This window comes from Mus caroli, chromosome 2 (genome assembly GCF_900094665.2).
Source record: "Mus caroli chromosome 2, CAROLI_EIJ_v1.1, whole genome shotgun sequence".
Lineage (NCBI taxonomy): Eukaryota > Metazoa > Chordata > Mammalia > Rodentia > Muridae > Mus > Mus caroli.
In genome coordinates this window covers 15,111,755-15,138,196 of record NC_034571.1, presented here as the reverse complement: position 1 = coordinate 15,138,196, position 26,442 = coordinate 15,111,755, and the positions used below count along the sequence as shown (strand labels likewise).

The 26,442-nt window shown below is 45.1% G+C and overlaps 2 protein-coding genes across 4 annotated transcripts; both read right to left on the bottom strand.

The window, feature by feature from the left end:
• Positions 1 to 8,769: 8,769 nt before the first annotated feature.
• Positions 8,770 to 18,441, bottom strand: Bmi1 (BMI1 proto-oncogene, polycomb ring finger). Of its 3 annotated transcripts, none has more exons than XM_021151002.2 (10): positions 17,936 to 18,441; positions 13,496 to 13,626; positions 13,100 to 13,196; positions 12,525 to 12,580; positions 12,387 to 12,437; positions 12,135 to 12,243; positions 12,012 to 12,051; positions 11,635 to 11,733; positions 11,332 to 11,412; positions 8,770 to 11,246 (listed from the first exon to the last, which is right to left on the bottom strand). In XM_021151002.2, exons 2-10 carry the CDS (start codon positions 13,605 to 13,607, stop codon positions 10,917 to 10,919), a joined length of 975 nt encoding a protein of 324 aa, XP_021006661.1. In that variant the 5' UTR covers positions 13,608 to 13,626; positions 17,936 to 18,441; the 3' UTR covers positions 8,770 to 10,916. The 3 variants fall into 3 exon arrangements, with proteins under 3 accessions (XP_021006661.1, XP_021006668.1, XP_021006676.1); XM_021151009.2 differs by lacking the exon at positions 17,936 to 18,441 and adding an exon at positions 17,574 to 17,667; XM_021151017.2 differs by lacking the exon at positions 17,936 to 18,441 and adding an exon at positions 14,202 to 14,224.
• A 744-nt stretch (positions 18,442 to 19,185) lies between these two features.
• Commd3 (COMM domain containing 3) lies at positions 19,186 to 23,986 on the bottom strand. Its single transcript, XM_021150995.2, has 8 exons — positions 22,819 to 23,986; positions 21,427 to 21,538; positions 21,231 to 21,294; positions 21,103 to 21,137; positions 20,707 to 20,767; positions 20,564 to 20,620; positions 20,419 to 20,478; positions 19,186 to 19,553 (listed from the first exon to the last, which is right to left on the bottom strand). Exons 1-8 carry the CDS (start codon positions 23,435 to 23,437, stop codon positions 19,494 to 19,496), a joined length of 1,068 nt encoding a protein of 355 aa, XP_021006654.1. The 5' UTR covers positions 23,438 to 23,986; the 3' UTR covers positions 19,186 to 19,493.
• Positions 23,987 to 26,442: the final 2,456 nt, after the last annotated feature.

Here is a 26,442-nt window from a genome sequence, read left to right as displayed (position 1 = left end):
AGGCATCTGGTTCCCTCCCAAGGAAAGTTATGATCCGAGTGATGACTTCACTGCCCTCACCCCACCCCCCGAAAAACCAAGGAGCACAGTGGTGATTACTAAATAAATCTACGTTTTAAATGTAGGAGTCAACCAGCGTAATATGCTGTAACATGCAGAGCAAAACAAATTATTGCTGCGCAGTATATGCATGTAAGCATCCTACTTACAAGAGCTTTCTTTATTAAAACTTGCTCCAAAGCCAGCATGGCTAGAAAGACAACTCCGTGAACGCTCTACATTTAAAATTATCTGCCACCATCTCAAGACACCCCCCGCCATGTCTCCCAAATTTTATTGTTGGGCTTTTTTAAGAAATCATGTGGGAATTTGCACTCCGGTGCTTAAAATTCTCTTATTATTGTTGTACCAAACACAAGAGACAACCCTGGAAGGTGCTTCGCTGCAGACTACCCTGGCATCTATGGACGGATCGCACGCACGGCTCAGGTGCAGGTCCCCCAGACGAGGCTATGCGGTCTAGACCCAAGGTTGATGGGGGGGGGGTGCTGGGGGGCGAGGTGCGGGTGGATCAGTGCCACCGGTGTGCGAGGGTCTCCGAAGAGAGGGGCGCGCCCGTGGTTCGTGACCAGCATCAACGTGCCCGGCTGGGCTGAGGGCAAGGCCCGGGCCTCCTCTGCGTTTTCACTCGCCCAAAGTTTCTCTAGCTCCCAGGAGCATCCTCGGAACCTCAGGCTCAGGAGAGGGCAGCGGGGTGGGGACATGGGGGCAGAGTGGGAAGAACAGCCCACGAGGTCACGGGGACGCGCGCGCGGGGGGGGGTGCAGGGCGGGGAGCGCCTGGGGCCCCGGGAAGGGAGGGAGCGCGCGGGCGGAGTGCGGAAGCGTCTGGTCGCGCACCCGCCTGCCTCCGCGGCCTCCGGTCCCCGCTCTGGCCTCCGGCCGCTCTCGGGCCTTGGAGCCTGCGGGGCTGACCGAAGAGAGGCCTCTCCTTCCCTTTGGGTTAGGCGGCCAGGCCTCCCTCGCAAGTCGCTAGGAGTCTCGGCAGGAGTCGCCGCCTCCCCCCAACCTTTCCGGCGGTGCGCCTGGGAAGAGCGCGGCCAGGACCCGGGCGAGGCCTCGGCTGCCTCGGCTCAGAACCGAACGGCCAGGCCGCAGCCTGGGAGCAACCAAGAGACGCCCCGCGGCCGCTAGGCTGGGCCTGCCCGGCCGGTCTCCTCCCGGGACGCTCCCAAGCGGCGGGCAGGGTTGGGAAGTGCTCCAGATCCCTTTGCCAGGACTGTGTGAGAACCCTGCGAGGTCCCCGGCAGCCAGCTCAGGTCACCCGGGGCGTACACCGGGTCCCAGAGGAAGGGACGAGACTCGTTAGCTTATTTAGGAAGGGAGAGGAGGAGAAGGGTGACGGTGCAGCTGCACCTCAATGCGCATGTGCGAGGTTCCAATTTTTTTTTTTTTTAAACTTTTGCGGTTTTTTTTCTCAGACTAGTCTCAAGCCAAAATGTCCTGAACACTGATTATTTCAGAAACTGATTGTTTGTGTGAGCTGACTCCTGAAAGTCACTGCAAACGTACAGAAAGGTTTTGCGAGGTTTCTGAAACCTTTGAAGTAAAAATAGCATCTCTTGTTTATCAGTTCTGCAGGTCTAGTTCCTCTAACAGAAATGGTCAGACAGTGAACTCCGCTGAAATGTAGAGTGAATCCGAGGACCCTATAGCACATCTCATCCCTACAAAGAACATACAGTGTCATTAATTATTGTTTCAGAAGTAATGCAAATATTCTAAACTGAATTACTTTCTATTCCACTATTAACCCATTTTTAACTTTACAGTGAACAATAAACGTCATTTGTGTAATTCTCATATAAACAACTCAAAAGATCATTCATATGAAGAAAGTATGATTACCTTATCCCATCGATGAGGGAAAAAAACGTAGTCGTAAAGAAGACAATTGCAAGGGAATGCTTCTATTCTTCAAACCTTGCTTTCCTGGTGAAACAATGTGGAATTGCTTATCATTTTATTTATAAAGCAAAGCTACAGTTCTTGAAAGTTTCCAAATAATCTCAGCATTTTTATAGACACATCCCAAGTAGAAGCAGCTGATAAAATCTTGGCCATACCAAGGACATTTGATGTCCAGAGTGGAGAGGAACTTGTAAAAACCATTGGTTTTGTTGTTGTTGTTTTGTTTTGTTTTATTTTGTTTTTTTTTTAAGTGATGTGTAAAATGCAAATGTGGGGCAGAAACTTAGGAAGAGTGCCAAGTGACCAGCATTAGTTCTCTTTCTGGGAAAGGGTATTCCCAGAAACACTGCAAACCAAGATAACAGAGTGAGCTTGGATTGCTCTAGTGTACACCATTAAGTTTAGAAAGACTATATGTGCTATATTAAAGTGCATAAAATACATTTTCCTAAGCCTAGATTAAAGATTCCTCCAAATATCCAGTATAAGGCTGTGATGGGCTAAAATGTGTTCTCTGAAGTGGAGGCATGCTAGTAAATGAATTCTTTGATCAAAAATGATCATTTGGTAAACTAAGCAGATTCCACTGAATCTGATAGCCTCTTTCTCCTCTGAAAAATGATGAGTTTGAGGGAACCCCCAGTGAAGATCCTTTAAGAAAATTGTCATGAGACGCATATAGAAACAGCTGGTAAACACATTTTCTCAAGCTTGCACTGACTTTTGAGTTCTTCAGTTACACTGGGGAACAAATTGTAATGAATCATGATCAGAGCTAAAATCACTCCCATGAACTAATTACTGATAACACTAATTTGTCTGATTTCTGAAAATTAAAGGTTGTGTCATTGTATCTTCACATTAAGATGAAACCCTGAACCTCTGGGAAGTGAACCTGCTGAGCATAGGAGGGTTTTGTTTGTTTGTTATTTTTGTTTTTAATTGGGAAGGCTGGAAAGGAGTCAAAATGTGAATGGCAAGAGTCTATAGAATTGCAATTGCTCCACTTTTTTGAAAGTCCTTTGTGCATACTGTATGGAAGTGGCATGGTTTATCAGTCCTAACTGTTTGGTGTTTGAGTCTCATAGAAGTTCCACAGCAGTAAGAGTGTAGCCTCAAAAGCAATAGTGCTAGGGTTCAGTGTAAATACAACAGTAAAAATCCAGCATTATTCAAATCCAAAGTGATAATTCACATGAATATGAATGCACTTTGATCTCATCCTTCAATTCTCTCAAGACCCAGTTGTGAGGAAAAGGAAAACAATCTCAAGTTGGCACTTTGCTTTCTTGAAAGGGGGCAGAACTTTTCACTACAGTCTTGCCTCCCTATGTTTAAGATGTGACTGGAGTGGCTGGGCAAAACACAGCTTTAGGTTGCCTCTAGGAACCAAGGAGGGCTGACTTCCTTTTTTGAAGTATACTATCTTAAAGAACTTGGCATTTGGAAGGCTTGAATGTGATCACTTTCTCTGCCTGTAAGTCATTTTGGAATATATTGAGTTTACCATCATATATGAATAAGACATTGTAATTTAGTATACCTTAAAGTTTATTGCATAGGTCAAAGTGTCATGTCTTAGAAGATCTAGCTTTTTGAGCATTCTCATAAAACTAGGGACAGCTGGCGAGAAAGTATGAAACCCAATTTTAAAATCCTTTTAATGAACATTTAAGCAAATGTTTAGACATTGAGTGAGAAATGAGTTACAAATTCCTGTGTACAGGGTATCTCAGAATCCTGAAACATTGGTCAGGTGTTTTAAAATACAATCCACAATGTTTGAAATATAATTAAGTTAAAATATGTGTAGATGAGTGTACCTGGTTAATGCCTTTAACTGAGAAAGACGCTGACTTTTTCAGCAAGTCTATTAAATATATTCAACATTGTGCTCATTAATACTAAGTTTTTGTTTTCTACTAAAGATAGTCGATTTCCTCTGGAAATCTGACCAATATTTGTTGTTATAAAATAGATTCCTGAGCGTACAAAGGTTAGTGAGATGGGTGCTTGTTGCCCAGGAATTCTGAACTTAGTCACATCATTTGCAACTTAGGTGAAGTTTAAATCCACAAAACCACGCAGCTAAATGTAATAGTTACTTAAGTCCAGGGCAAGTATTAAGACCCAAAGAAATTTGACAATGTGTATTACACGATTGTAGTTAAATAAAATATTTAGCAGCATACTTTAAAGGTCTTTCCTCAGTAATACCGGTGTGAAACACTAAGATTTTTGTTTTGAAAAGTTAACATCCTAGAAACACACAAACACATATGCAAGCGCTCACACACACACTTACAGGTGGGGCAGGGGAGTGAAACTTTATGCAACCCCTGAGTCTTCACTGATTAAAAGCTGCTATGGTTCATCAAATAAAATCGCGTGGAGGTGAGGTGCCCTATCCATTTAATAAATAACAAGAACCAAGAACCTGCTTGCAGTATTTGAGTCAGTGCACGTAATTAAAGATTTGTGATACACAAAAAAGGAAAACTGTAGGTGTATGTATGCCTCTAAAGAAAGCCACCTCTTACCGAGAGCAAGTACAATGTCAGTTTTGTTAGAAAGGTATTGACCATTTTGGTGTCGCATTATTTGACACCATCCTTGTTCCAATTTACTGGCTTTTGAAAGGGTTTTTTTTTTTTTTTTTTACTTAAATTGGAGAAGAGGGAACTTATGCCTTGTGCTCAGGAAAACGCCCGCAACTCCAAGAAAGTGTAGGTTCTGCCTGTGTGCTGGCAGCTGCCCCTTTTGTTTGCCTTGGGGGCAGGGCTAAGCCCGAGACTCTGGCTTTTTAGCCCAGCCTAGGGTACTGGAGGGTGAGGGCCAGGGTCTGGAAGAGAGCTGTCACCGCAGGCCACCCCCCAGATACAGATGCTCAGTCCCGAAGACGTCCCGGCGGCCAGGGCGGCGAATCGCCGTCGTGTGGTTGCTACTGGCAACCGAGCCTCCGCCGAGCGCAGCCTGCAGCCTCGGGAGGAAGGTGGCGAGGGAAGCGGCTTCGGCGCGGAGGGCGCTCAGTCCCGGCCTCCCACAGGACGGTCGCCCACGCCAGCTCCCCGAGGCCCTCCGCCCCCGTTACCGCAGCTGTGCTCGGCGAGGAGCCGGAGGCCTCTGCGCTCGGCGGCGACGCGGCCTCGCAAGCGTCAAAAACTCCCGGCGCCCTCCGTGAAAGCAACATGGCAGCCTGGACTGCAACCCCTCGGAACCGGGAACGCCAACGGATCGCGCCCGTCCCGGGTGTTCGCGCCTTTGAGCAGGGTGCTGCCCCCGGCCCGCAGCCCACCGTGCTCAGAGTGGCTGAGGAGTCGCCCTTTGTTCTCCTCCCGGTGGCCTACTCTCGCTCCGGGGGTCTCGACCCTGCGACGCCTCCACGGGGGGTGGGGTGGGGATCGGCCGCTGGACGCAAAGTCCTGCGTCCCCCGCGGGCCGCCACTGGCCGTGTGGCTTCTCTCCCCACAGTTTAGGTTCCCCGCTCACATCTCCGAGGTGTGAGGTGGGAGACCGGAGAGGGGATCACGGGCGGGGACCTAGACATGATCCTCAGCAACAGAGAAAGAAGACCTTCAGTAGTGGGCAGAGGACAGCTGGGCTCCATTCTCTGTCACACCGGTCCCTGGGTACAAAGGTTCGAGGAAAGGTCCCTCCCAGGCCCCAGAAGAGGAAAGCCAGGGGGAGAACTTTTACTCGCTAAAATGGTGTGTGTGTGTGTGGGGGGGGGGGTGTTAAAGACCAGAGCCACTTGGGCGAGTCAGTTATGACGTCCCACACAGCGTGCTACAGACACGCCGAAATCCGTCCCCAAATGGCGGTTTCTGCAGCCTGCTGCACTGATTAGCGGGTCGGTTTGTTCGCCTTGCCTGCCGGCAGGCCACTTTCGCTTCTCCCGGATCAGAGAAGCGCTTGCGCCCTTGCGCCCTCGCGCCCTCGCATCCGTGCGCCCCTCTCGCCGGCTCCACGACCCACGTAGAGGATAGGATGGGTGTCCCCTTGGATGACCCTTCGCCCAGAGCCCGAGGTGCCCCGCCTGTGTCGCCCTCGCCCGCTCCACCATCAGGGCGTCCACCCAGGAGATGGACACGCTCAAAGCGAACACGCCATCCTCCTGGTCTTGGTCACCTGCGGGGACCTGGGCAGCTTCCAGTCTGTTAGTATCTTTGCTTCAAATCCGTCCAACAACAACGGGACTCCAAGCTCCAAAGACCCCTCCTTGGTGAAGGGGCAGTGGCTTTGCAACTAAAGCGTGCAGAGAGGAGGGGACAAAGGGGTGACTGTCTTGCAGCCTCGGGGTAAAGAGGTCCACGCGGGACTCCGGTCCGCGCCCTAACGGCCGCGCGGTCCTTGGACGTGGACGGCTTCAGAGAGAAGGCCGCGTTCCGAGGCTGCAGCCCCGCGGCTCTGGCCGCCCGTCCCCCGGAGCTCCGGTTCGGCAAGTCCGCAGGGTCCGTCGGCCTCGGGAGCCCGGCCCGGCCTGATGAGCTCGCATTCAAATTTGGCGGGAGCGGCGTCCGCCGAGCTGGGGGCGGCGCAAGATGAGCGGCGCACGCGCAAAATGGCCTCCCGGGTCCTCGCGGCCTGAGCTCGCTCGCTCGCTCGTGCGGGGAGAGGTAGAGCTTGGACGGACAGAGGGACACTGCCTCTAACCTTCCCCTGACGTGGAACGCGGCGCTGCCGTCCAAGCGAAGCTGTTTCCACAGTCTTCCCGCTGTGAGCTCCATCCTTTAACTGGAGACTTTTTTTTTTTTTTTTTTGGTGGTGGTGGTGGTGGTGGTGGTGGTGAGAAGGGTGTGACAATCATTCTGGTCCCTGGCTTTATTTTCCGCTAGTTTTCTTTTATTGGAATATCTTCCTCGGTTTCTGGGTCCTTTGGACGAAACAGTGCAGCAATCTCTGTTGCTAGTCCCAATTTTCGACGTGTTTCCCTCATACCAAGATCCATAGCCTTCTAAGTCAAGTCACTCCTGTCAGCTTGGCTTTTACCTGATTTAGAACAGAGTTGGAGCTCGTCCACTCGTCCAACTACACAAACCTTAAAATTTAAAGTTTGGGTTTCATGATGGCCCCAAGTTAATACCAACCAGTGATGATTTTTATTGACATGTAGGTAACCAAGGGAACAGAAGCTTTTTTTTAAAAGTTCTTCTGGAAGTAGTTTTTTTTTTTTTTTTTTTTTTTTTTTTTTTTTTTTTTTTTTTGGCAAGGGTCAGAGAGAAGGGAATTTAATTCAGAAGTTTTTATTGGGTGCTTTACTATTTATTCAAGAGGCTAAATGAGATGCCAAGATGAGCTTTCCACTTTGAACGTTTTCAGAAATCCCATAAGGATCCCGGAGTGATAGATGGTGAAGGCAGTTTTAGTGAAGTTCTTCGTGTGACAAATACCTCCAGAAATTACACACTAAGAAAAAGAAACTGATGCAAATAAAGGAAATCCGTTTTAGGAACCAAAAGAAAAAAAAACGTTTTAAAAATTAACTGCGGAAGCAGGAAACACTCGACTGTGTAAACATTTTTCAGAGACTTTCATAATCAAAGCTGGGTGATCTTGCGATTTGCTGGGTGATTCTCTGGTTCAAGGACTCCTCCCGACTGTTTCTCACCAGGCTTACTGGAGGCTGGAATGTGTGATAACTTGTTTGTCTTCCTTACATAAAACCTGATCCTTTGGTCACACTTGGAAATAAGGGATTGGGGGTGGGGGATGCCACTGTTGCAGATGTCGGGATTGGGGGGGGGGGACGGATTTTGGAAACCACCTGTTTATACAAGAAGATAACTTAAGTGCTATATATCTAAGAGCTGTAAATTAGAGCAGGGGGTCCAAGTTCACTTCATTGTGTGTATTAAGGGATATGCACTTTTTGAAAAGGGTTCTAACATGATGGAAAGCTGGTTACTTTAAGTACAATTTGACTATGGCCTTTTGTTGTTTCAGTCTCTCACGTAAGCACTATAAGAACTTCTGTAATCCTGTCATTCCTGGAGCAAGGGAAGGAAAAGTGTCTTAAATCTTTTGAACACAAAGCGAAAACAACGTCTTTCAGCCCAGGATGCTGATTGGGTCCCTGGTGCAACGTGCCAGGTGAATCCTATTCCACCTAAACCTGCGTCATAAACCACACAGACAAGATGATGTCTTCCCTTCTTGCTGACCTTTGCCAGGAGTATTTCCTGTGGGCATTTAAAGGTTTCAGAAGAGAATTTGTCCTTGACAGCCCCACACAACGAGTACAGTGCAATGAAAGAAGTCATCAGTAGCTTAATTCCAACCCTTGGGAAAACAGGAAAAGATGAAGGAAAGCTTTGCTTCTGCTGTACTTTACTTCCAGAGAACCTAACATCTGAACATGCGCATATGGAAATGAGGCAATGTGCTTAACTAGTTAAGTCAACTGAAGGGCAACCCCTTTCTACTCAGGGCAATTAACGGCCGGCAATTTAGGAGGTACAAGTACTTGTAAAGTATTATGCATGTGTAGAGCAAGATAGATCACTATTTACACAACAGCAGTGGGCCCCATTTCCCTTTCTACCTTTAAGCTAAGTATCTGTGAGATCAATTTGGGCGTTTTCTGCAGAAAACTTGGTTATTATCTTTGTATTCTAGGATGCTAGAATACCTTTAGGAGTGAAAGTCAAACTTTAAAGCCAACTCTTCACGAATTTGGTAAATTACAAGGGAGATCCCATAGGGGCTTTCCTAAGGTGCCGATTTTAAAAAGTTGGGAAAGGTTTTAAATCTTAACGGTAAGAGCAGCAATGACTCGTCATTTAAGAAGCAAACCACGATGCATCTTTCTGTTGTTTTATTAAAAGACAAATTTTGACTGAAATATCATTTAAGCTTAAGCAATTTTCAAATTGAGTAAGGGTAAAAAGCCTCATCCCAGATACAATAAATGGAAATGTTTTCAAGTATGGTGACACACCGCTTAGTAAGCCATAAGTGCCTCAAACGCACTCTCAGAAGTAAGTCCATCATAGAGGGTGAGATGTCTTTTGTCTTAAGCAACACCATGAAAACCTCGAGAAAAGCCTAGAAAAATGAGTTAAATTCACCAAAATTGGCAAACATTGGTAACTTTTGCTTCAAAGATTGTAAATAAACAGATACTTCTTTCATTGGGCTTTCCAGCAATATACAACAAAGCATTTACTAACAACATCATTTGAAGACGACAAAGTATTTTCCTTAGGTTTGAGCTCTTACAATCCACTACAGGGTTCCCAAAACTTCTGCACACTGTGCTTTTCATAGCAAAATTTTAATTAAAGAGCATAGTATTTTCTAAATGAATATCCTTTTATTGAATTTTCCAATTAAAAATGAAATTTAATTTTACATCTATAATTAGAAATGACACACACACAATGGGACTGTACAAATTTAGGTCAAAATAAAAATATATTTTGTGGCTTCATAAAACATCATTTACTAAATCTTTAAAGAAAGCAGAAGTTAACAGCAATGTGTGTAAAAGTAATGATTTAATGGCTACAAGCAAGACAAAGCAATACAATTGTGCTTCTTCTGCAGACTGCAGACAATGAAATGCTTAGCTACAGTTTCCCATACAAACATGAAACAATATTCATATGGAATTAACATCCTCACAAATAACTGATGGCTGATAAACACACGCTAAGTTCGACCAAAGCAAAACTGAGACTTGGAGGGGTCATTCATATTTTAAATTCAACATGTTTGCTCTATTAAAAAATCCCTGTAGAAACTCATAACAAATTGCTTCTGTTTCCAGATGTTACATTGAAGGCAGATTCCTTTAACTATGAAAACAACTCTTAAATTTGAAATTACACTTGTGCCACATACACTAAAATAAAATTGTAGATAAAATGCTTTACATCAGCAATTAGCTGGTTGACTTTAAAATCTATTTTAGAATTCCACTGATAAACAGAATTTTAAAACATTAATTCTATTTTAACCAATGGAAAATTAAAACACTATATTTGCCTTGGTTAAAAAGTTTCTTTACTGCAATATTAATTTTGAAAGTTTTATTGGAGAAAAGCCAGAACTATGAAGACCTGCCATTTGCTTCTAAGTGGAAGAGAATTTGAAACTGGTTATCAACATTAAAACAAATTCTGTGCTGGTGGTAAGCCTCAGCATTGGGTGCACTGTGGTATCCGCAAAGGTCGAACCCATTTGGAGAAGTTTACAACTGTTTTTGAATGCATGAAACACAATATTTTCATAGTATTTATAAATATATCATACAATACTGTTTCCTGTTATGTCATATACCAATATGGCATTGTACAACAAGCATAATGCCATCTGATTCTTACAAAAGCGAATCATTTCAACATGTCAGTAAAATAAACGGTAGTACCCGCTTTTTAGGCATACAGATTGTAAAACAAGTTTCCTTTGATCATTTTGCGTAGCAACAGAGAAGTAAAAATCAAACAGGAATTAAAATGGCTAAATATGCAAGAAATTGTTATTCACAGTGACGTGGCTGCACAGAATGCAGTATTCTATGCTTATTCTTTCCATTTGCTGAATTTCAAGATAAAAAGCACTTGTTTTCTACAGGTTCACAGAACAGCATAATAACAAGAACAATCAAAGAGAATGTAATGTAGGCATTAATTGAGATTAACAAACTATGGCCCAATGTCTACCCACTGTAGAACATTTCCAGATCCAAACAGTGGTCACAGAAATCATTTCACATCTTTCCTAACACAGAATCCTTCTCAGAATCCAATTCTTTAGAGAAAGAATCAATCTTTCCACTTAACATCCATATGAAGTATCACATCTAGTCCATCATTTGTGGCCAAATTTAAAGTCACTACAAAAGGAAGCAAACTGGACGACAGTCACATGTATTAAGCATCTATAAAGCTGTAATGAATGAAGGTATCTAAATCAGGGGGTTGAAAAATCTTTTCCTTAACAGTCCTAACCAGATGAAGTTGCTGATGACCCATTTATTGATGATTTTCGAGGTCTACTGGCAAAGGAAGATTGGTGGTTACCACTGGGGCTGTTGCTGGTTCCATTCATGGTACTGGAAATGTGAGGGAACTGTGGGTGAGGAGACTGCACTGGAGTGCTGGGACTGGGCAAACAGGAAGAGGTGGAGGGAACACCTCCTGCTGGGCTGTTGGCCTTGTCACTCCCAGAGTCACTTTCCAGCTCTCCAGCATTCGTCAGTCCATCCCTCTGGTGACTCATCTTCATTCTTTTGCAAGTTGGCCGAACTCTGTATTTCAAAGGTAGTGGGCCATTCTACAACATTAAAAAGAAAAAGAAAAACCACTCAATTCTTTATATGTACTGGGCCAACAGAGCCTCCAGGTAAAGAGCTACTTACTCTTCTCCAGGTATAAATGTAGGCAATGTCCATTAGTGTGTAATAATCCTTTAAAGGTTCCTCTTCATACATGACGTCAATCTATTGAAATATATTTCAGGTATTCAGTGGCAAAAGAACAAAGATAAATATGTACACTTCTGTCGTCTAGATCTAATCCAGAACACTTACAAAGCATCTTCAGCAACCATTTTAAGAGGCGTCTCAAACTTTGCTACCAAATTTAAAATTTCTTAAGGTCCAGAATGAAAAAATAAAAACATTTAAATTTGAAAATCTGCACAAAATGCATGAGGTAGGTACCTGGAAAGTATTAGGTATGTCCATTTTACTCCTGAGAAACTTTCTCAAGTGCATCACAGTCATTGCTGCTGGGCATCGTAAGTACCTTTTATCATTCACCTAGAAGCACATTTACAAAAGTAATTTTCTTCCAATTCCTAACTTTCAGGTAAAACAAAAAAAGTCTGAATTGCCTAAATATGATAAAAAGATACTAATAGTCACACCAAAATGCAACAACTCTCAACTAATTACATTTTGAACTTACTATTAAAAATACTAAGTCAACAAACTCCTAACACAACTTGGCCATTTAATATCATATAACCCCTTAATATTCTAAAGGACAACATAAACTCCCAAGTTTCTCCCTTGTATTTTTGTAATATAGAACATACCTCTTCCTTGGGCTTCTCTTTATTTACTTTCCGATCCAATCTAAGAGAGAAAATACAAATACAAAGTGATACAAAGTACCTAGCAACTACATTAGCATACAGTAGCTTTCTAGGAGCACTCACCGGCTCTGATCAAAGAACTCAATAGACAAGCTTATTATCTCATCATCAGTTATAATCCGCTTCTCCTCATCTGCAACTTCTCCTCTGTCTTCGTTGGAGCCATTGGCAGCTATAAAGACAGTTTGAAAGTCAATTTTAGAAACTGAATATTTTACCTATAAGAGGATAGAAGGGAGAATTTAAACACAATAATTTAAATTACTAAATAATTTTCTTCCTGACATAAAATGTCTTTTGCCCCCAAAAGTTTACCATCAGCTGAAGGGTGAGCTGCATAAAAATCTCTTCTTCTCTTCATCTCATCTGAAATGGGTGAGAAGGGAAATTTAGAATTTGCTATAGTAGGTAAAATCAACACTTTAAAAAACTTCACTGAATCCATTTACTCACTTTTGAAAAGCCCTGGAACTAATTTGTATACAATATCTTGAAGAGTTTTATCTGACCTGAAAAAGTAAGAAACAATTAATATGACAAAACTAGAACTGTTCTAAGTTTTGGGTAGGTAGGTTGGTATTGAGGCATTGTGATGAGGAGTTGTGATGGAGTGTAAGAGTGTCCTGTGAGGAGAGAGGAGAGCTCTGCAGCTGTTCTCCACCCTGCAGATGCCTTGCAATAATTAACTCTTCACATCCAAGAGTAAAGAGAGGTAGGCCTTTCATGTAACAGAATTCTCTCACTAGTAAGAATAAAGAACATGGAAATGTTGGAAAAAAGATCTCTTCTTGCCTGTTATTAAGTCAATAAAGCTATGCACAAAAAAGGGGAAACTAACTCAGTTTTAAAGGACAGATACCTTTTAAATACTTGAACAAAACCAAACTTTGTCTAAACAGGGTCATTAAAATAACAAGAAATTAAAGTTCTACCCCCTATAAAGCACACATATCAGGAATAAACGTCCTGCAAAGCAAAACTAGGAATGCTAGCAACACTTCCCACCAGGGAACAACAGCATTTCCTACCTTATGTTCAGGAGTGGTCTAGTTTTGTGAACTTGGACATCACAAATAGGACAATACTTGCTGGTCTCCAAGTAACGCACAATACATGTTTTACAGACTAGAAATAGGAACATAAAAAAGTTTTTTGAGTTTAGAAAGTAAAGGTTCAAAGGTTAATTGTATCAGAACTGAAAATTCAAGGGTGGGAAATGACAAGGTTTTCTCAAAGTAGAAAAATGAAACCGATTAATAACTTGAAAACTACATACTGCCTAACTGTAACAAATCACTACATATAAAAGAGAGTAAGCCTCACAATTGTGAACTAACATTTTCAAGGAATGTGGAAATGGTGTTGGCTTTAATGGATGAGCTGTGAAATGCACAGACCCAAGAAGGCGAACACTGTGTACTTACAGGAATGTAGACATTCTATTATGGTAGTGGCATCAATGAAGTACCCTCCACACAGGACACACATTAAGTGGGGATTTAGCTCAGTGATCTTGATTCTGGTTGTTCGATGCATTTCTGCTTGATAAATGATCCTGCAAGACACAAAAAAAGTATTGGCTATAATTAAAAAACGAGAATTGAGTTATCTCCACAACTCCAAGTAACTGTATACCCTGAACGCTGAGCAGTTTATAAAACTCGTTTAACACTGGACAGCTGGATTCTCTAAACGTTTTCCACAAAAGGAATTTACTAATGAGATCAGAATAACCTCCACTGTTAAATGGTGTAAAAGGATCCAACTAAATTTACTTCTGGCCTCTCGGGTCATTCCTGGAGTGAGATAAAAAGGGCTGGGGGCTGGGGCTGAGAACTGAGTAGATTCTGCTCTCTCTCTTCAGCTGTCCTCCAGCTCTGCAGACACCACGCAGCTCTGCTGCGGCCACCACGAGGCCGCCGCCACAGATATTCAGTAGCCACTATTGATCTAAGTCTCCGAATTTACTGTGGAATTTCCTGCACTCTAGTCAAAAACTTCGTGATTCTTGTTTCTATGGCTCAAGCAACCAGAACCTGGCAGGACTCAGGCCCCACAAAGGGAAAGTGCTCAGTGAGCCTCCTGCATCCCCGGCATTTCCGGACTGGGTAGGGAGGAGGAAAGAAGCACCTCGTGGGCCTCGACTGAGGCCTGGGCACCGCGGACACGAGCGGGATGTGAGGGGCGGATCCCGAAGTGCCCCGGGCTAGGTCTTGTTCCGGATTCGGAACTCGCCTCTGTTGGGGTTTCCATAGCAACTCACACTTACACTTGGCATCCGGCCACCTCTGCAACTCTGCGCTGAGCTGGCCGAGCCCAGCCTCTGCGGGGCGTGCGGGGTGGCGGACTCGGGGGAGGGGAGGGGAGGGGCGGGGCGGGGACGCAGGGTGCCGATCCTCGAGTGACCACCACCTCAGTCCCAACCCAAAAAAGAGTGCACCGGCCATTCCAGGCACTCTCCGGATCTCTTTCATGACCATTGGGAGGGAAGAATTACTTTCTCATCCTGCCTTTTTCTGACTGTCCTGTTATCAATCGCTATGTCAGAAATTTTACTTAGAGATCTTTTGAGAATTGCCAACTGTGCACTTAGCCCCTGCCCAGCAAGACTGGAGTTGCAGAGACGTTTACTGAACTGAACTTCTAAGGCTCCCTTCTCTAATAAGTCCTCCAGTAGATTGGATGAGCCATGGAAAGTTTTTGGAAGGGCTGAATACTGCACTTCTATTTGAATAAACTATGCTAGAGGCAAGAAAAACTACTTTTGTGGGTGATATAGAAACAAGGTACAAAGAGCCATGAGACCAGCTCATGCCCAAAACTAAATGCAGAGTAAAGATGGGGGGAAGGGCAAATGTCTTTTCTCACCTAACTCCCATACAATATCACAAGATGAAACGATAATCCCAGCAGACACATTTTAGAAACTCACAGTTGAGACCTGTCAGCAATGCCATACCAGAAAGCACTCAGGTGATGTAGCTGTGGGATGTCCCTTTTATTCCTTACAGAATCTAAACCCAGGCTGACCTTCTACACCTGACAAAAGTTAAACCCCAAAGCTGCTGTAAGCAAAATCTAGGAATTTGCATAATTCGCAATAAGATGCACCTGGGAGCTTTATTCTAAGGAAAATTTAATACACAAGAGGGAACTACCAACCAGCATGCCCCAATGGCTGCAATTAACAGGAATGGGTACTAAAGACGGTCCAAACCCAAACCAAGCCTCTCTGAACGTGACTGAGGGGCAACTAGTGACTTCAATCAGAACTGCTCTGGATTACTTGTTCGGAATTCTGTCAACAAGTAGCATCAATCCAAGGAAAGCAGGCTGAGAGTAAATGAAATTACAACTCTAAAAAGGAGCAAGCTGTAAATTCAACCATACTTAGTGATTAAAGGCAACTCTCTTGTGAAACCACAGGCTCTTTCCTAAAAAGAGTGAGGCTGATGCTCTGCATATGAAAGAAACCATATCCAATACTCACACATCATCAAGTTCCCACCAAAGGGCTCTATCTTGCCTCCTCCTCTCCATGTTACATTCTATTATAAAAGTGCAAACACTAACCCAAAGAGCAGTCAAACCTCAATAGAAGGTGACCACTAGTTAGTTCTCTTTGAACATTTCAGTCACATGGACTTGATCAAAGTTTCTCAAATTCACCTTAAATTGGAATTCACACAACTGTCCTCCCTCAGATGAAAATAATCTGGCCCTATTCCTACAACCATTCATAATGCTAATCAATTCTTACTTTGTTATTGATACAAACATCAATTCTTCATTCTTTTATCCTATTGGATAGTACTGACAACCTCATGGAGACTTTCTAGAATGCTTGGTCAGACTTAAGAAACAACCTCTTGCACCACAGAAACTCCCTATAAATCATAAAAATGCAACAAGCATAAAACACTGAAAATACTCAATAGTCAAGCTATAGCTTAGTCAGTTGGAGCTGTCAGTTTCTAGTTGGAGGCCTAATGCCAGTAGTGTCAATATGAAGGAAAACAGAAGCGAGCTCTGACGTTAAACAATCAGCTTGATCCCTGCAACCTAAGAAATGCAAATGATCTCTATAATCCCACTTGGGGCTCACTGCTCAAAGGCAAGCATGGGTGAGGTTGGGGGTGACTTGGCTGATGGGGAGAACTTTGCCTACTTGAACACTTAACATACACTCATGAGCTTAGTGGTAGACTGGACATCAAATATATCCAAATGCTTACATGCCTTGCAAAAGTTTGTATGTGATTATATTTGAGTGTCTACACGTGCATAAACAATCTTTTACATAGTTTTAAAGATATTATTATAAGAGTAAAATTTGCCCTCATAGATTATTGCAAATTATTTCCCTTTCATAGAAGACATGGAAATAAATACAATTTACTATGGATTATAAATACATCATATAATAATTTTACCAAAAAAGTCAACCTCTTGATTAAATCTCCTTTATCTCCCTAGTCTACTTAGGACCCAAATGTTGTACATAGTCTCAGAGCTTGGTTTTACTCATGTGGTCAACAATTTACAATCTCTAGTATCAAGTCTTTACTACGTTTTACAACGTGTCTCTAAAGGTTGGGAGAGTTCCTATAAAAATAGCTTGAACTGCCACCACACATCTGCATTTGGGTAAATATGCCCGGAATTTTGCCTACTTTAAAGCGAAGGGGTTAATGCTCAATTCTCTTTCAGATATTGAACCGTGACCACTAAGCCCACTAAATCCTTTTATTGCAATTGGGAATGATCAAAGTCTCTCTCCTTGTTTATTTCCAATTATTAACTGTAAAGCTCTGGGGAAACGATCATGCTCCAGCGCTGTCAAGTCCAAATGACTACGTAAACATAAGCAATCAACGCGTTAGTGCTCCTTCTCGGAAGCATCCATCCCCTTACTTCATGACCTATTCTGACATTTAGCAAAATCTATAAAATGCAATGGACCTAAGTCTCAGCTCATCCCACAGCAAAGGGGAAAGTTGTAGTGTCTTCGAGAGAAAAGAAGAAAAAAGGAGGGGTGAGAGTGGAGAGAGAAAGGGCGCTCAGCAAGGCTAACGTCCAGTCACCATCTTCACTCCAAAACAAAGCTCAAATTTGAAATGCCCACCTCCTTGAGAGCTCGCCCCAAGTACGTATGGAACCCCTGCCCACGACTCCCAACAAATACCACCTTGAAAACTTTACCCTTTCCAACACAAATGCACAAGACCTTGGAAACAACTGGGAACCGCCATCTTACCAGCCATCCAATTTCACACAAGTGTCCCTCCAACTTAAGTTAATAACATTTTTGTCGGGGCTCCCCCCAGCCTAACACCCACCTCGTCGGGATCGCTGTTCCCCACAGTACCCATCCCTATAAAATGGGGGCGTTCCCTCGAGGTTCAAAGACCTCCAGAGCCCTTTCTTTGGGAGAGGAGGGAAGCCACTGGACCCAGGCAGCGCCCGATCTCCGGATCCCGTCCCCGTTTCAGCAAAGTCTACCTCTCAACAAAGGGCGCAGCGGCCGCGGGAGCCGCGCAGGCTGGAGACACAAGTGCCGCTCTCGGGGACCATGTGCGGCGCGAGGGTGCCGAGGGGCGCTCGGGGGAGCGGGGAACTAAAACGTGGGGCGGCGCGGCGCGGCCGGGCGCGGGCGGCGGCCGGAGCGGCTGGAGCGCGGTCGGGCGGCGCTGGTGCGGGCTGCGGGGCGTCCGGCGCCGCGGGAGGCGGCGGGCGCGCGGGCGCGGGCGCGGGGCGCGGGCCGGTTGCCCACGCTGTCAGCGCCTCCGCCCCCCCCCTTCCACGCCGCCCCGACCCCCACCAGTCCCCGGCCACGGCCCGTCGGCGCCTCGCCTCCTACGTACCCGGAAAGAGCGGCCGGCGCGAGGCGATCTGAGCGGGCGGAAAAGACAATGAAAGTTAAAAGTCGTTCAGCAGAAAATGAATGCGAGCCAAGCGGCCATCTTGGAGCGAGCCGCCGCCGCCGCTGTCAATGGGCACCGAGCGCGGCCGAGAGCAGCCACGGCCGCCGCGCTCCGCTCATGCCGCTCCCCCGCCGGCCTCCTGCTCGCGCGCTGCGGCCTCCTCCTCCCGCGCGGCCTCCTCCGCCTCCGCGCGGCCTCCGCCGCCGCCTCCTCGGGGCCTCTCCTCCTCCTCGGCGCAGCCGCCGCCTCCCGGCCGCGCTCGGGGGAGGGCGCGCAGAGGGGCCGAGCCGTATTATTCTGCGGGGCCGGGAGGTGTTGCTAAGCCTGCGCGGGGCTCCCTCGCCAACCTCCCCATTGTCTCTCCCGGTCTCTGCCTTTAATACTACGATTATGATTTCAGACTCGCGTGGGGGAGGCGGGCTGGCGGGCGGGGGGCGCCGAGTGTGCTTGCGGGCCGGGTGGCGGGGGAGGGGAGGGAGGACCAGGAGGGGGAGGGGAGGGTGGAAAAAAAAAATGCACGGCTGAAGGCAGAGTGGAAACTGACACCGGCTCCAAAATGGCTCGGAGTCCGCCCGCCCCCTCCCCCGCCCCCCGCCGGGTCACGTGCTCCCCTCATTCCTTAAGGGCGGCCTGGGAATTAGTGTCGGTGTAGTCGGGCCCGTGGCCGCCCCCTCCCCTCGCAGCGCGCCGCGAGCCGCGCGCCCAGCCCCCTCCCTCCCCTCCCCGTGCAGCGCGCCGGGGCCGCGACGGAGGCATTTCTCCACAGCGCCACACGCCGCTCTCCCGGCGCGGCCCGCTCGGCCCCGCACGCCGCGCCGCGCCGCCCCGCCCCCCACCATGTCTCCTGCTCCTGGCACACACGTCCGCGGGGCCCGCCGCCGGGGGCGCCCGGCCGCTGCCCCGGCTCGGNCCTGCCGAACCTGCGCCGGATCGGGCCCGCGGAAACAACAGCGGCCGCCCCGCCCGCTGGCGGCCGGGAAGAGGCGCGCGCGGGCAGCGGCCGGGCTGGCTCCGCTCGCGGGGTCGGGCGGGCCGGGCGCAGGTAACGGGCGGGCCGGGCAGCGAGCACGGCCCCTCCGCACACCTTTCCCGAGACACTTAACCCGGGGCAAGGCAGGCGTCCGAGCCGACGCCGGGCAGATGTGCTTTGCACACTCAGTCGTCAAGTCACACACAAACTCCAAACAGAATGCCGCCCTTCTTGTGGGAATACCACCGTATTTATTCAGGGTACGATACTTTAATAGGGCTTGAAGACGCCCAAGATAGAAGGAATGCAAGAGTAATACTGAAAATTCAGATGCTTAAGAGTTTCCCTCTTAACCATTTCACATGTGTAAAAAAGTGTCAAAATTGATGGTTGGCATCAATCACTTCAAAAGAGAGCTAGCTCTTTTTCCACTGAAAATGACATCCAGCTCGCGCGAATGATGGTCCAGCAGGAGACACGGCGAGTCTGGTTTTCCTCTAGGTTCCTGGGGTCATCAGCCTCCCCAAATTACAACTGAGTTGCTCTTTCCAGGCTTTTTGAAGCATCCTTAAGTTTCCCCACCAAGTCCTAAAAGATGTACAATCATGTCACAACTTGGGCATACAAGTAAGGAAGCAGCAACTCCGCAGCAGCTGCAAGAACACAGTCGGAAGGAAGAACACCTAAGGAGTCCACGGGAGCTCAGCACCTCGCAAAGCCCTTTAGAAAAGAAGCGCTTCTGCTGGATCTGGTCCTCCAATCAGGTATTCAAGTTCTAGTTAAAAGGGAATTTCTAACAGAATTTTTGCAGGCTGAGAATATCTAAATTATCTCTCAACTTCTCTAAGGAAGGTTATGATTCACACACATTTTCTGTTTAAAGTTTCGCTTATATTTACTCTAAAATGACGACAGATGTCTTTGGAACATTTAATTTCATCCAAATTTTCAGGGATGATCTTCATTTTATTTAATTGGTAAGAAATTCGTTAGCCTATCCATCAATCAACGAAGACTTTAATTTCTTCAGTTTTACACTGAAAATATTAACAGTTTTAAGAACTTGTGTGAACTTTCCCTTTATAGGGTAATTTAAAACTCCTGCTTAAAACTTTGGAAGTTTAATTTGTGAAAGGCATTCTCCAATCTGTCCTCTTACTTTTGCTCAGTTTTATTGAATCAGATGCATGATGGAATGCAAGAAAGTGTGCTGAACTCAAACTTTAAAGTTATTTTTCAATTAGGGGCGCCAGCCTCCACCAATGCAGGCTACTGGAGATGTTACTGTGTTACTTTTAAAAGTAAAATCTATGTTAAATTTCTGCTTTCCATTCTCCCCTTGCCATTAAACCTAAACCAACCTTCATTACCTGATGATGGGAATATTATCAAGTTTCCATAACAGTTCTCAAATGCCCATTGAAAGAAACATTTAAAGATCCTAATACTGTACCTGTAACTGTTCCATGTTGCAACTAAAATTAATCTCTGGGTAGGACTGGGAATCATTGTTCTATGGAAGAAAAAGTGTTTGTTTATATAAAGGAAATTAAAATTTTTATTACACATATAATTTTTAGACAAAGATCTATACATACCTCTACATTTAAGGTCACCAAATATCCAGGTCGGTACATCTTATGAAGCTGGTTGGTCTAAAACAACACAAAACATCAGTCTTGAACTCTAACCTTGAAAAAAAAAGTTCCTCTCCCTCTACAAAAAAGCTTGTTATCTTTACCTTTATCTGGTACTCCAAGCGCCAAGAAACATCAGTTATATGAGGGAGAGATCTGCCTATACTGAAAGACAATGATAATTTTGTAGTATCTACAGAAAACCTTTCAGGATTTTCTCAATGGTGTCTTTCTCTTAACTCGTTTCCTTCCACTCTGAACTTAAAGACTGTTGAACTTCAAGTTCAAAAGAGTAAAAGCACACCTACTAAGATTATGTCCAGGCTCTATCTTTAAAAAACATTAGTTTAACTTCAATTATTCCACTTGCCCTTTGGCCCTTTATTTTGGGTCAGGATCCCTTTTTTTTTTTTTTGGCTCTGTTTTGTTTCCCATCAGCACACTCCATTCCTTACCCACAAGTGAAAAGCACGCAGCTTGACACCTAATGCAGTACCTACCTTCCCAGTAGGGCTTCTAGAGAATTCTTATTATTCTGGGGAAGGAGAAAGAAAACACAGTTTTGCAAACAGCAGGAAAAAAGGGGGGTGGGTACTAATTGTTAATTTAAAAGTTTAAAGTAAGTAACCTGATACTCGGTGCAAAACAGTTCTATTCGCTCCCGGTCAAATTTACAGTCTTCTAAATAAGTGCTGAAGGGGGGGGGGGGGGGGGGGGGGGGGGGGGGGGGAATAAAGCAAGGTTTAGTCTCTATCTTTAAAAACTGAAATTACAATGACAAAGATACCACTTCAAAGTAAGCGGGCATTAGATAAAGTCTGTACCTTAGAGTAGACTTGTCAACTTGGTGCTTTCCTGCCTCCAGGATGCAAGTTGCAGCTGCTGCATGACAATGCTTTAAAACCACTGGGTCGATATGTTTCAAGTATGGGTGATCTACAATAAATTAATTGCTAATGATTACAAATTCTTTAGACCCCTGTTCCTAAGAGGAATATTTGGTTTTGGTAAAACTTCCCCTTTAGAAAATATAACAAAAATTCAATTGTAAGTGGATGAGATGAACAAGGTTAATTGCAAAACAATAAAGAGAATACATCAATAATCTGCTGTCACTCTCTTTTCAATTACCTTCTTTTATTTCGTCTTAGTATTTTTTTTAAAAATAACTCAAAGAAAGGGGGGCAGTGGTTGCTGGATGGACTGAAAGCAAAGGAGAAACTGAAGGTAGTTTACACAGTAAATTTCAAAATGAACAACTTTCAAAAGATGACATGTTAGAGCAATTGACTCCATGAACATAAATACATCAAAGAAGCTTGATAGGAGGGCATACATTAGCATGCACAACAGAAATATCAAAATCCCATTAATATCTTCAAGTCCCCCCTCCTCTCTCTCTCTCTCTCACACACACACCTTCGACATGAACCCAGGTGGTGGATAATTTTTTTTTGGGGGGGGGGCTTTAAGAACAGCTTCCACTTTCATACTTTTTGTCCAAGTATCTAGTATGAAACTGGGGGGGGGGGCCCAAGGAGTTCTGGAATGTGTTGATAGATTTGAGGGAATTATCTAGAAGTGATTTGTCTTAAAGTACGCTCTTAATCCATTATGACAATTGTATTCTGCGATCAGACATTTTAAATAGTCTCTCTTCCTGGTAGCCGCTGCAGAACAAAACATTATGCGCCCTACTTGAAGGTTCTGGACGAATAACCTGGGCTTAACACTCTGAACGCCCGTGCTGGAGTGATCAGAGGATCCGGAGGTGTTCTGTAGGTTGGAAAATGTCAGTGCTGTTTGACCCAGCCATTGCTTCGGAAACAGCCTTTTCAACCCCCTCCAGCCCAGCCGGGGGAGGCTGAATCACAGGACCTCCCCAGTTGAAGTCCAAGTGTCAAAACAGCTGCAGCCTCCGAGGAGGCTGAAAACCCCCACACATTTAGGCCACAAACTAGACTTGAACACGGCTTTACAAAGGAACAAAGAAACAGTCTGGCAGGGAAACCAGGCCAGGAGCGTAGGGCTGGCCGCGTGTAGGTGCCCTGCGGGGACACAGCGGCGCTCAGGGCCCGCTCGGGTCCCCACAGTCGGGCTGAGGGCTGGGCGAAGACCGGGGACTTGCCCGGGCCGGAGCTGTGCCCAAGGCGCCGGGCTGGCGGCTCCGCCGGGCGCCCCTCCGCCCAGGCCGCGGCGGCGGGAGAGCCGCTTACCTAGCGCGGCCTCGTCCGCCCGGGCGTCCAGCAGGCTCTGGAAAGCCGCCCGGAGGAGAAGCGCGAAGGCGTTGGAGTCAAAGGAACCGGGATCCGCCAGCGTCTGGATGCCTCTCTGCACAGACTCCGAGAGCTCCATTGTGAGCGCGCCGTGACCTTCGACACGCGCACCACGTGACTCGGGACGCGCGCCCAGCTGATCGGGCGCGCGCACCGGCGGCGGGGCGGCTCGGGGAGGTTCGGCGATGGCTCGGGACGGTTCGGAGAGGTTCGGGCGGCGCCTCGGGGAGGTTCGGGAGGGTTCGGGTGAAGCTCGGGCGGCGGCTGGGCCTCTCGTCTCAGCCGCCCTGCGGGCCTCGGGCGGGACGCGCCGGCCTCTTCCACAGTCTGGGAGTCGCTGGCCTCGGCCGCGGCAAGCGCGGACGCCCATTGAACCCGCTTGGCGCTCACCTGGGACCGCACCAGCTCTGTCCCCACTGGGCCTGGTGCAGGGAGGCGCGGGAATCCCGCCGCCACGAGTGTGGCCAGAAGCTGGGCTTCGGGACAACGGGAGACTGAGTGCGTGTGTTAACTCGCCAGCCTGACCCGCAGCGCTGCCCTTTTGTGAGGCTGAGGGCATCTTAAATATACCAGTTTTACCTTGTCTTTGTCACTTCAGGAACATGGCAATAGATTTCTGCGTGATGTGCAGGACACAGGCGGAAAGAGCGGGTGTGTGCACGCCAGGTAGTTAACAATTGGGAGATTAATAAATTATTCATTAACATATTTGACAGGATTATTAAAAATTTTTATATGCTGCTGCGAATAAATACCTTCCGAAAGCACTCTGTCATATAAATTCTGTGCTCCTAAACTCACTACGTCCGTGGCTTTAATTACTCAATAGAGTCTTCGTAAATAAATACGAGATACTCATCTAAAGTACAGTTAGGAATAGCAAGATCTTTAGTATAAATTAATTACTTCTTTAGCGACTCATAACTTCAAAGACAAATCCTGTATAAAGTTTAACTTCCTCCTTTTCTTTTTCTTTTTTTCTTTTCTTTTCTTTTTTTTTTTTTTTAATACGAGGTTGGTTTAGAAGGACAAGAATAGTTCTTTGTTAAGAAAACCCCGAAGTAAGTAAGACACATTAGGCATTTTTTTTTAATTAAAAGAATTTGAAAGCTTTTTTTAAAAAAAAATCCAGTTTTGGAAGAATGGAGAAAAGGGCCATAGAGCAAGAATTGTCTTTTACTCTCCCAGAGCAACTGACAGTTTCAACTTGAAACACTTTTGTTTTTCCTAATTTAGATGCTTATTTGTGGGGGAATGGTTGTTATTAATGAATAAAGTCAGCATGTCTGAGTGTCATGTTGCACGTTGTCATGTTGGACAGTACCCCACTTCACAGTAACAGGCACAAATGGAATGCTTGAGCATCTAACAAGTTGAATAGCGCTGCTCAGCCAAGCTTTCAAAAGCACGTGCAGTCCCCTCTAGGTGAGAACTCACCAGCCTGAAAGGCTTAGAAGTCTCCCAAGGGTTTTCATGGAACAAATACCTATTAATTATGCTCTCTTCCTCCCCCCCTTCTACTTCTCTGCTTTTTTTTTTAACCCTCCCCACCCCCCAAAGACAGTTGAAAAAATTGAAGATACTTGATTTGCCCAGGGAATATTTTACAGGAAAGAACAGTGTATATGTTAATATTAACAACACTGAAACATTCTCTTTGTTATATATTTTATGATCACTGAGTGTTACCACTCAGAATTTGAGTTGGTAGCTCTGATCATAGTTTACTATCAAGAAATGAAAAGATAAATGTGTGAGCATGGGCTTTGTAAAGCTGTTTAAATTAAAGAGAAGAGTGAACAAATGGCAGTGAGTTTGTGGGCATAAATCTAGGCAATTTGCAATGCTCAGTTCCCCTCACAGCCCCCACCCACATCAAGCATGCCCATGTGTCAGTATTTACAGGGCACTTGTCTTTTCTGTCCAAATATATCCCCGTGATAGGCCTAAGTAATGGCTACATTTCCAGCTCCCCCAAAAAATTTAAACCATGGTGTTTTTCCCTGCTAAAAATTAGATTTTCTTACAGCCAATAGACTGTATATGACCTCAAAGGACATTTTAAAAGAACAGCTTGAAGAGCTGAAAATAACAATATTTAAGCATCTTCATGTGAATAATGTGCCTTGCCTTTATTGTTACAAATAGTGAAGTATCAGGTAGTGATGAGTTTGTTTTACTTTTTAAGAACCTAGAAGTTATTTCAAGAACTTAAAAGTATCCCTTTAAACAATGTTTTAGAGTTTCTGAGAACACTGCATCCTTTGAATAGGCTGTTTGTTTTAACACCTTAATGTTGGCTACTGTATTGCCATTACAATGACAACTGGCCAGGACTTTAATATGATCCCTGTGGTCAGCCTTCCCCAATGGCCTTATTGCTGTATTGTGTTATATTTATGAATTAAAAACCATGTTTAGGTGAACAAGTACTTTTTGCTTTCATGCAAAGCAAGCTGAGAGAAGTATTTCTTTAATGAGTCCATTGGACATCTGTGGGCAGGAAGTCAAAACAAATATGCATAAATGCCTAGGAGCTATCTAGAAGTTTGGCGAGCATAGTATAGGATCTGTCTGATTCCTTCCCATCAAACAACCTGTTCATCTCCTAGGGATAGAGAAGGCAGCAACAAATAGCTAAAAACTACCCGTACAAAAGGATCCATTTTGCTTATTACTCCCAATATGATTTCTTTGATAATTATAATAAGCTCTTGGAAAATTTGCAAATGAAAATAACATTTTTTTAAAATCATCTTTACCACAACTGGGCAGTTGGAAGGAATATTTAACCAAATTCTACACGACCTTTGGAGAGTTTAGGTCAAAATCATTTCAATAAAGTTTATAGGTCCTATCCATATGCATTTATTTTTATTAGGTGTCCAACTTGGTAAGGCACAGTTAAGACTAGGGATTTGAACGGTCAGGTTCTCACACTCAGGCCTATAGAGTTCCAGTGATCTGGATGTTAAAAGGAGACAGTAAAGCTTTGGGTTTTTTTTTTTCCTGAGTTAAATATAAAAGGAAGTCTCAGCTTCTAAAATGTTCACTGCTACAATAATTCTTTAGATGTATATAACAATTTCCTCAGTGTAGTCTAGCTTAGTCTGTATGTGTGAATTTAAGAACAAAATGCAAATTCAGTTCTGTGGAGTCAGGGTTGGGATGGGAGGGCAAGTAAGACCTGAGAGCCCACAGAGACCAGGACACAGAGGTGGAGAGCCAGGATAAAATGTCCTCTGAAGTGCTCAGGAAAGTCATCTTTATGGCTCTGCATAAGCATTTTGGGTTTTCTCCTTGAAATTTAATTTGAGATATTGAAATTAATACTCAGTGGATCCATTTTCATTTAAATGAGATCTTTTGACATTTCATACCATTTTCTCCTTTTAAATGAATACATATAAAGTATAAAAACTTCATAATTGAACAAAGAGGAAAATTAAATAGTTTAAATCCAAAAAAGCCAAATTATCATGCTGCTGAGATGTTGTTTTTCTTCTTCTTTTAAAGGAAGCATCTCAAGACCTGTCCTGAAGGAAGCACACACTACTTTAGTTA

Coding starts and splice junctions, on each gene's coding strand:
- Bmi1 (XM_021151002.2), bottom strand. CDS start 13,607: ATGCATCGAACAACCAGAATCAAGATCACTGAGCTAAATCCCCACTTA. Junction 11,734..12,011: donor AAGAGAAGCCCAAGGAAGAG/GTATGTTCTATA, acceptor ATGTGCTTCTAG/GTGAATGATAAAAGGTACTT. Junction 11,413..11,634: donor ACATACCTAATACTTTCCAG/GTACCTACCTCA, acceptor ATATTTCAATAG/ATTGACGTCATGTATGAAGA.
- Commd3 (XM_021150995.2), bottom strand. CDS start 23,437: ATGCCCTCAGCCTCACAAAAGGGCAGCGCTGCGGGTCAGGCTGGCGAG. Junction 21,138..21,230: donor TGTTTTGCACCGAGTATCAG/GTTACTTACTTT, acceptor CTCCTTCCCCAG/AATAATAAGAATTCTCTAGA. Junction 20,768..21,102: donor CTAGAAGCCCTACTGGGAAG/GTAGGTACTGCA, acceptor ATTGTCTTTCAG/TATAGGCAGATCTCTCCCTC.